Source organism: Spinacia oleracea, chromosome 6 (genome assembly GCF_020520425.1).
Source record: "Spinacia oleracea cultivar Varoflay chromosome 6, BTI_SOV_V1, whole genome shotgun sequence".
NCBI classification, from domain to species: Eukaryota; Viridiplantae; Streptophyta; class Magnoliopsida; order Caryophyllales; family Amaranthaceae; genus Spinacia; species Spinacia oleracea.
In genome coordinates this window covers 140785745-140796165 of record NC_079492.1, presented here as the reverse complement: position 1 = coordinate 140796165, position 10421 = coordinate 140785745, and the positions used below count along the sequence as shown (strand labels likewise).

General features: G+C 35.7%; 1 protein-coding gene across 2 annotated transcripts; it reads left to right on the top strand.

Annotated features, from left to right (window-relative positions):
• Positions 1–1427: 1427 nt before the first annotated feature.
• LOC110788324 (uncharacterized) lies at positions 1428–9427 on the top strand. 2 transcript variants are annotated; one of them, XM_021992954.2, is made up of 16 exons: positions 1430–1607; positions 1687–1879; positions 1955–2009; positions 2101–2155; positions 2695–2745; positions 3798–3910; positions 4042–4113; positions 4194–4333; positions 4691–4784; positions 4968–5029; positions 5926–6030; positions 6677–6752; positions 7848–7960; positions 8523–8582; positions 8685–8889; positions 8972–9427. In XM_021992954.2, exons 1-15 carry the CDS (start codon positions 1520–1522, stop codon positions 8788–8790), a joined length of 1383 nt encoding a protein of 460 aa, XP_021848646.1. In that variant the 5' UTR covers positions 1430–1519; the 3' UTR covers positions 8791–8889; positions 8972–9427. The 2 variants fall into 2 exon arrangements, with proteins under 2 accessions (XP_021848647.1, XP_021848646.1); XM_021992955.2 differs by lacking the exon at positions 2695–2745 and having other exon boundaries at positions 1428–1607.
• The last annotated feature ends 994 nt before the right edge of the window (positions 9428–10421 follow it).

Below are 10421 nucleotides of genomic sequence, written 5' to 3'. Positions count from 1 at the left end.
TTTTTTGGATAAAACCACATTTTAAAGTTGCCACTTTTGAAATAACCACCTTATAAGTTTTTTTTTTTTTTTTTTTTTTTAAATAACCACCTTAAATTTACTCCGTTAAGGAAATCGCCACCTAATTTGAACTTCCATCAAAAATTCCGTTTTGCGGGGTCCACTTCCAACTATTCTTTGAACTTTCCCTCCTTTTTCCCTTAATCCTTCTTCCTCCAATTAACACGGTCTTCATTAACAAAGCTTGCTCAATATTTTTTTTTCCAAATTTCCCCATTTTAAACAATTTCTCTTTGAAATTTCCAGCTAATTTTAATTAGCTAACAAAATTCGACAATTTCCCCATTTATCAGCATGGTGCACATTGTAAAGCGGGTTATTTGTGAAATTCTGAAATTAGGGTTCTTCGTTTGTAAAATTTGGGGTTTATAACTCAATTAATTGTTAAGGGTTGATGGACCACGGTCAACAAACAACTCTTCCCCTTAAATGGGACTATTAAGAAGTACATCATGCAAGCTCTTCCCCTTGTCATCATTGCATAGCATTAACCCAAATAAAGGGGAATGATGATATAGCAGCAAATTAACCATACACATAGAAGCAAGCGAAACAGCTTGCTTCTATGTGTATGGTTAATTTGCTTATCAACTTATGTAAACAACAATTTTGTCTACAAATAGCAGTATGCTGGGACAGGGATTGTGCTAGCTCTGACATATTAGCATTTATCTACTAGGCCAATGTGACTGCAAGCATTTCTTCATATAGGCTCTTCTCCTGCCAATAAGATTTCTTCATATAATTGCATGATTTTCAGTCCATCGCCATGACAAGTAAAGGCTGCTATTATAGAAATCCAATAAACTGAGTTCTGCAATAACAATAAACTACCAAGAGCTCCCCAATAATGAATAGTCACACGGTCTATCAACCTACAACAATCAATTGAGTTAAAATCCCCAAATTAAAAACCCCCCAAACTTCACATACGAAGAACCCTAATATCAGAATTTTACAAATTACATGTTTAACTACTTGCATCATGCTGATAATAGGGGAAAATTGACGAAAATTATTTGGTGATGAAATGTACTTGAAAAATCGGAAGAGAAATTGAATTAATTTGCAGATTTTTGAGAATTTTTTTTCGAGCAACGTGTGTTTATGGAGGAAGAGATTATAAAGAGGAAGAAGAAAGGAAAGAGGAGGGAAAATTTAATTTGGTCGGATGTGGATCCCACAAAACGGAATTTTATACTGAAGTTCAAATTAGGTGGTGATTTCTTTAACGGAGTAAATTTAAAGTGGTTATTAAAAAAAGTAAATTATAAGGTGTTTATTTAAAAAATGACAACTTTAAAAGGTGATTTTATTCAAAAAAAATAATTCTATTTCGTAATGTAGCATCCACCGTCCATAAGATTTTGGGCATGAAATAGAAGTAAATAGCAATTGATGTGAGATTGGGCGTCAAGTATTGATGGAAATTTGAAGTTAGAAGGGATTGAAGAGAAAGATGTCGACGAGGAGCAATTTGTACAAGAACCCGTCCTTTGCTTACAAAAAAGCTTACAGCCTCTCTTCCGTTCTCCAAAATCTTCAAAGTAATTACGTTTTCCTCTTTTTTTTTTTGTTAATTTAATCCGATTTCTTGTAACAATCAACGTTTTTAATTTTTATCAGCTTATAATGCCGTCACCGGAAATGCTCCAACAACGAACGAATCGACGGCCGCCGGTGAGAATCGGAAGCCCCGCCCAAATCGACGCCGTGAGAAGCGTCGTGAGAAGAGACCCCCGTCCACCAAGCCCCGGCAAAACGAAGTGGATGATGATGATGGTCCTATGTCTCATCAGGATTACATCCATTTAATAAGGTCAAATTAAATTTTAATTTTAATTTTGTTGTTTTTATTCTGCTGCTGGATGTTAAACTTTGATTATTTTGATAGGCAAGGAGCTTGTTCAACATCTCAGAGCTACCAGAAGTTAGCCCCCGATGTTCTGGTAATTGCTTACTTGTTCTATTCTATCATTAATCGTGTAATTATGGTTAGTGAATGGAAAATTGAATTAATTTTGTAATGAAATTATGTAGAAGGAGCAAAGTTCCTCTACTTGCGGTGCACAGTTGGTGGATTACGGGAGTGATAGTGAGTATTCTTGTTTTTTTTTCAATGTTTATTCTTGGTTTCTTATTAGTTCAGATGATTAAATAAACAAAGAATCGCGATAATCCAGTATGCTAGTGTACTCATCAGATAGACAATCCTTCTGGATTTTAGTTATTTTGTGTGTGAGCTCAATTTTATGTAGTAATCAGATGTGTCACTCTTGATAACTTCTTCATTCTGATTGAAGGATTAAGCTTTAGAAAGGGGGTCCTTTTGCACAATTCCATCTTTTACAATATGAAACCATGCTATTATGTACTCTCGACCAAATTCTCATATGCTTTTGATAGCCTTTCCATAGAAATATAGAATGTACTCAATAAGGGTGTTTCAAGCTCAACCTCAAACTCTAGACTCTGAAACATCAGCTTTTCACTAATCTCCCCTCCAGACTAGGGATAAACACACCCTAAATGTATAGTGTAAAAGCTAGAATTGCGGTTATTGATGCATTTACTTAATATTAAGTCTTGCTGGCTTCTAACAAATTTAATTTATATTTTTCACTTTAAACTCAGGTGACGATAGCCCTTCAACGTCGAAAGAATTATCAAGACAGCCAATTTTAGGTGTTCTTCTTGATCCCCATTAGACAGCTTCACTTACATTTGAGATGTTGATACACTTTTCCTTCTCTGTACTGCTAAACTTCTTTATATAGGCTTCTTTTTTACACAATTGTTAGTTTTATCAACTCTTCTCAGTTGAAGATACCTAATACCTCATGTGTAATTTTGAGAAAAGAGCCACCGGTTCCCATCTTCTAAGATGATGGATTAGAGTTTAAGGATTTCTATCATGCCAGGTTCTTCTGTTCCGTAAAGGGTTTTGGACCTGATGTTGCGCGAAATTCCTGTTCTGGAAAATATGTTTTGAAAGTACACTACAACATCATATTCTCTTCAAGTTACAAAACCAGTTTCAGCAACATCTGTTTTGATTAGTAAAAATCAAGAACTACGTATGACAAAATCATAGTTTATTACAGAGTAGTTTAAAATAGTTATGTTCAGTATCAATCATTTCAGTTCAGTAAATATCAGTTCAAGAGAACAGAGCCTAGAGGCCCTAGACTCTTACATTTTTCATTAGTCTCACTACAATTGTTTATAACTACTCATTTCTTCATAAAATAATAAGCTAAGGTGTCAGAAAAATATGTCAAGTAATCCAAAAATATGTTATTTTAGAAACACCTATATCACAATAATATAGTGGATCTTTTCGATTCGTCCATGCCAATCAATCCATAATGCGTGAGTAAAACCCATGAGTTGCTTCATGACTGTTACTTGCCACTGTTGCCTGATTTTTTCCCTTCTACGGTTTTAGCATTTAAAGTTAAAATTAGGGAAACAACGTGGTTAGTTTCTTGGAATTGGACTTTGATTGCCAGATGGATTCAAATAAGCTATTTCTGCACTGACTTCAAGTTGAAGTGAATAGTATCCGCACAGAAATTCTGAAACATACAGAATTAAGAGTTTAGAGGCATGATTATAGACCTGAAAAGCATTCATTAATTTAGAATGACTGTTCTCTATTCTGGTCTTTTTGTGTGCTGAGATCTTCTTGATTGATATTTCCTCACCTACTAACAGATTTTCTCCTTAAATTTTAGATCAAGCGGAGCAAGTTCATCATACAAAAAGTAGAAGTGAGCAGCGATTTCCTTTACCCGGAGAACCTGTCTGTGTTATCTGTGGTAGATATGGGGAGTACATATGTAATGAGGTATGATGTAGATTGTAGAATATGAACAAGCCTTCATGTTTTTTCTACCTCCTGAATCTTATTTACCCCTGCTTGTATATGGCTTTCTTGCGACTCAATGGCTACTCTTTGGGTATATTATTTTTTGGCAGACTGATGATGATATTTGTAGCATGGATTGCAAAGCTGTGCTGTTAAATAAAAATTATGACAGCCCTCCTGAGGTGCAAGTCTGTCTATTCTTTGAGTTAGGCTCCTGAAAAGTTTGAAGACGTTGGCCTGAAACAGAAATTGATATTTGCAGGGTGTTGGTAACAGTCGTACACATTTGTCTGCATATGAACCCCAAGGGTCATTAGTACGAGCTGGAGTAGAAGAAGATTCTTGGGACTTTGATCGTAATCGATGGTCTAGAAAGAGATCTTGCTTGTCGTCGTATGAATGGTAAAGTTCTTTACTATCTTGTGGAATTTTGAGTTGTTTCTCCCTAGAGTGTTTTAGCATGTCTCGTCAAAGGGTCCAACCAAAAAAATGGTAAAAGACCCTTTCAGATAAATGGAAAAACTAGAAAATCAATTGATTGTATGATCTGATAAGCCATAATGGATGTATTTGATATTAGTCCTCTTATGGCACTATGACTCTTGGTTCTGGCCTTTGAATTTGCTGTCATGACTCCCCATGTAATTAATAAATGATGCTCCCTCCATCCCACATCGTAGGTTATGAGCCTGCACACCATCATTTCTTCTGTATTTGCTTTTTACATATCATGTCTTGATTGTCTACTCTTTCTCGTAGCTGGAAGTGCAATAAACCTGGTCATCTTGCTGAAGATTGTTTAGTAACCAACCCTTGCCTTCAGCCTCTTAGTTTGACTCGAGCCTGTAGTCAGGTGCTCTTTCTGCTGGTTTCTTTATTTGTTCCCACCTCTCTTTCTGGTTTTTCTTCTTTGGCCTCTGTTCTGTCTTTGGTTGATACTTGTAGCATGTATTCCATGATGGTTATGCATGCTACAGTCGTAGCATTCATATTTATAATTTTGTGTGACTAAATTTCCTCTTATAACAACATGTAGGACGCGATTAAGCCAAAGAAATCCACGTTCATGTCTGCAAAACTTCGTGAATTGTTTAAAAGGTTTGTGCTTGTTATCTGAAAAATCTTTCTGTGCTCTCAGTATGGTATTCTTCATTATTTTCCATTTTTGCTTTGACGCTGCTATAATGTTCCATTGCGAGATTAGTAGGTTATTTTTCTTCTATTTTATTTTCGTTTTCTAATGTTGATTAGAAATTAGTGACGTAGTGAAGGCGTGAGATAACTGATGCCCTTTTTCCTTCGCGGATACCAAATCAGTGAAGAATTTACATGAAGTGTCTTTCATTTGTTGGCACATTATTATCTAAAACGGAATGTTAATATTTCCCCTCACCTTGTCTTTATCATGTGGGCCTGCTTTGACTCCGAGTCCCTTATACTCAAAGAGCAAATGAACAATTCTTTGCCACCCCTTAGAAGAGAAATTGGAGGTTTAAAAATAACTTTTTAAAGAAAAGGAAAATAGAAAGGAAAGAATTGGGTAAATAACTGAAACCAGTACAAGTCTGATGAGATTTAGGGAAAATGTTGCTTTGAGCATTGTATTACCCTATTGTTATGTTTAATTTTTGGATACCTGGTTTGCACATTTCAAGGGTGATATTTTATAATGTTCATGTGTTTGTTTGATTATCTATTTGTTGGAGTGCCTAGCCTTTTCCAGCTCCTAATCACTATTTGCGTAATGAGAATAAAGGAGTAAAGGAGTTATATGACTGTTTTGTCTAGATTATGTTTTCCTTTTTCTGGTTTTTTTAGGTATAGCTCAAATTCGTTATCATGTTGCTTGGTGATTGTTACTAATATCCTGTTTCAGTTTTTCTAGCTGCTCTAATTCTTCTATCTGATAATGAAAGGGGGGTTTCACATGTCATGTGTACTCTGGTTATCATGTAATTGTTCCCGTGTGCATTATCGTCAATGTCATGTTTCAGATGCCATCAGATAAACAAGACCAAGGTGAATGCTAAGTGCAATACATGCTGCAATTCTATCTCCTTGGCGACTTGCCTCGATTGCAGTACCATAATATGTGACAGGTATCTTAGAGCAATGGCTACATTCATATTTTGAGCTCACTATTAATGTTTATGTGATGATATGAACCTTTTATGTGAATAGTATTATACCTGAAAAGTTTACCCTGCCTGAACCAACTAATCGATCAAGGCCTCTCCATGGGTGTGATTCTTGCCTGTCGCATCTTTTAATGACCCAAATTTGCGGTGCAAATATTTTTGTACGTGTTAGTTTCATCACTTACATTGCCTGCCTATTCTCTCTCCGCGTATGTGTACCTTGTTTCATTTGAAGGGGTATGCGTTGAACATTGATTCAAGCATTTACTATGTCTGAGAAGTGGACTAGTACTCTTGTGAGTGGTGAATTCACCATTAATCAAGAGGAGAGGGGGGGGGGTGCACATGGATCCAGCTAACCAATAATAGTTCAGCACTTCAGTTCACTAGTTACTGCACTAGTTGCAATTGGTCCAGTGGGGATGTTTTTTGAAGTTAACAAATTAAATTAGCTCCCTATTTATTTAATTCTATATTTTGTACAGATTTTCTTAAAAAATAGTGCACCCACTTGGAAATTACATGAACTTGCTAATTTATTCCTCGTTCTTATGGCATAATAGGATCCCATCCTTGCTCTGTCCTCTGACGTTAAGAACTTTTGTAGTGCAGGCCATCTTTCTGGGCATATATCAGCTCACCCCGCACATCATCATATATACTCTCATAAACTTGAGCGCTTGGTAAGTAACTTGCTTAGATGAAAAAACGTGTTATTCTTTCTATACCTCTAATGTGTTGCCATTTCATTAGCTTCCCTTATCATTGTGCTGAATGTTCCACTTTTGTACTTGCGACAATGAATACGAAAAGAAGAATGGTACCTCTTCACTATTTTCAGCCCAGACTATCCTGCCATGTATTAGTTTTACATATCTTTTGCTGCATGTAGTTTGTAATTGAGATATTCGGTTCTACGCCTCAGTGAATCATGTTTTTCATGGTTTATGTTGGTGATAGTACATGACAAATAAGATACATTTTACAAAAAGTTCAGAAATTTGCTGCATGTTGGTTGCATGCAACTTTTGGGTGGCAGGAATATTGACTGCCTTTTTAGTGTAAACGTTAAACTTAACTTGTTCATTAGAAATTAGGGAAAAACAGAAGGAAAATTCAATTACAACCTATTCCACATTCCAGAGGTGGATGCTCTCCTTACTCTCTTACTTAATTTCTCAATAGCCCCTCAAGGGCCTCAACAGGCCATCCATCCCCTCTTTATATACTCATCATAATTTCTCTGAACTCTAGCAGAATTATTAATAAGTGCCTAAATTGCCCTTGTAATACACACTCTGCATCAATGACTTCCTTGATCTTCTTCCTTTTCGTGGCATACGCCAACAAGGGAGGGTAATCACTGTGATTCCTTTGGATGAAGTTGGGCATTAACTGTACCAAATATTTTGCAAGAAGATGATATTTCCTCTATAGGCTGTGCTCTAAACATAAAATTGCTAGAAGATGATATTACGATATTATGTATGTTCTGCTAGCAATGTAAGATTCAAGTCAGGCTTTGCATTAGAGGAACTTATATCTACTCCGTAATACAATTTGACAGTAATGCTTTTACATTGATTTATGCATCTTTCTGGTAGTTGGGACCTTTGTGGCTTTGTCCATTTTAATTGTTTGATTTTCTCTGGAAAGGATGTCCTGCTTTCTAACTAAGAAATCTCGACACCTTCTTGCCACTCTTTTTCATGCAAATCTAGAGCATTTTATGTTTCTTTTTCTTTTTTAATTGAGACAACTCAAGTTGTTAACTTCAGGTCAAATGCTGTAAGTCAACATGTGAAGTGACTGATATCAGGGATCTTTTAACTTGCCACTACTGTTTTGACAAGGCATTCAACAAGTTTTATGATATGTATACTGCGACATGGTATGTTCTGCTTCCTTATATTGTTTTTCTGAATTTCATTGCTGTTCTGATCTCTGCAGAACAAATACTGATTGTGAGTTTTACATGAAGTTCTTGTGTACTTATGATTGTAAAAGATTTTAAAAAAATGGCACGCGTCTAGAAGCTAGTCGGCTACTCTGCTTTACGAGTGGTTTGTTCTATGTTTGGCTGAGTCAATCTGTCTATAGCCTTGCTGAATACTCCGGAAATTGCATGAATCCATATAACACAAGAATCCATATAACCACCATGATAACCACCATGATCATTTTGTGATTTCAATAATCCATTTCAACAGGAAGACTTAAAGCACTGCCTCTTCGTGTCACAGCTTCATGGTGCTTACTACTACTTTAGACTGCACATATCCCGCCTTTCCAAAATATGGCTTTCAGCATACAATGATGTTCGTCTGAGGGGCCCATACAAATGATAGTGATTGTTGACAATATGCACCTAAATTGAACATAAGACTGATTTTGTGTGTGTTTAGTTTAGTTTGTGGGCCCAACATTTAATGATTTGTTTCTTGTCAATACAGGAAAAGAGGTGGGCTTGCAATGATCTGGGGATCCATATGTTGTGAGGATCATTTTGAATGGTTAGTATTCTGCACTTTCACATGTAGCTGCAAACAGATTCAGTCTTTTGAATCTCTTTACTAAATATATCTCAACTCCCGATATTTTTTTTGTTGGTTCAGGCATAGGATGAATTGCTTGAATGCAGATGCGGAAGATGGTGCATACATTTTCCGGCGAGGTGCTGGGAGAGGAAAGAGTGGCCAACTCAGCGACTTCATATTCTAATAGGGTCAATCTCTACCAACCTCTTTAGTCTCGTGCAATCACTTTGCCAGATACAGCGGTCAGTGGACAAGCCGATTTCACGTCATAGTTGACTTCTTGGTATGTCAAATTGTCAACTGAAGACATTTGCTGGAATTCTGTTATTTTTGGTAGAAAAGCTCATTTAAGTTGGAATATGCAGGTTTCTCTGATTTCAACCATGAATCACTGGATAAAGAGTGACGACTTCCATTGATGATCCTGGGGTATCAAACATAAAGATAAGGTCACTGAGTTGCCTCTCAGTTTGTGCAGTACCATTCCTTATCTATTGCATACATTGTAGGATTGTAGCCGACAAACAGTTTACAGTGAAAATATTTTTCTACACTTGCTGGTGTTTTCTTGGTGTTTCCGGAGTTCATCTCTGAACGATGTCTCACCTTTTAACCGTGTTTCTGGTTTTACTGTTAATGTTATACTGCCTTTTCTTCTGCAGTAGTTAAGCAATCAATTGAAGCTCAATGTACGATACGACTATATGGTAATGGAGTACTAATGAAAGTGGTTAGTTATTGTTGTGAGGCAATTTTAATTGTTTACGTAATACAGAATATTAATGAAATGTAATACTCCCTCCGTCTCTTTTTGTTTTTTACGTTTTGTATTTTTCACGCGTTTTAACAAATAATTAATTTGCATTGAAATCCCTCAATTTTTTTATTTAAATGAGATAAATTACGTTTATTTATAATGTTTTCACTTTTATCAAAATTATGATATTGGAAAATGAGAAAAAATTTAATGTCCCAATGGAAAAGTGTGAGAGATTATATGACCCAATGAATTTGATTGGTTAAAATAATAATTGGACACAAATTTTGATAGAATACTAAGTTATTTATGTGATAATATCAAAGAAAATGTAAAGAATATTTTGAAATACCCAAAAAAGAAAACGTAAAAAATAAAAAGAGACCGAGGGAGTACTATAGAGAAAGAAATGTAGAACAAAAGAGGCAACCAAATCCACCAAACTTCCAAGTTCCAACTACTACAAGAAACAATGACATGAATATACGAAGCCAAAGACTGCATTCCAAGGATTACCTTAAATTATCCGTCGTCTTCGTCGGGTTTGTTTTCTGATAGCCCTTAATTACCTACTTTTTTGACTTAATATTAACTCTTAACGCTAAAGATAGTGATCAAACAGAACAGAATCATCAATCATACTCCATATTTGACAACTTTGTTTTAACTAATGAACCTGACTTCCTTTAAATTTTGAGAGCAACTCTTTTCTTTAAAAGGCTGTTAGACGATTAAGGCAGTGTTTGGCAAAGTTTCTAAAAACAAAAAAAGAGGGTGAAGTTTTGTTACCTTAAAAAGAGGATAAAAGAAAGTCTGAACAAGAATGAAAGTCTAGCATTGTTGTTAAATCTTAACAATGGAAACACAGCAATTATACCAGAAGATAGTTGATATCGAAAAGGAAGGGAATGACAAACAGCCTCTGCTTCCGTCTCCGTCGCGGTACAGGAAAGGGATTCATATAGGGATGGTAGTTATGCTCTGTTTTTTATTAGGGATTGTTTTTATGATTATGAAATGTTGTCCTCTTTTCCAAACTCACCCATTTGATTATTCTG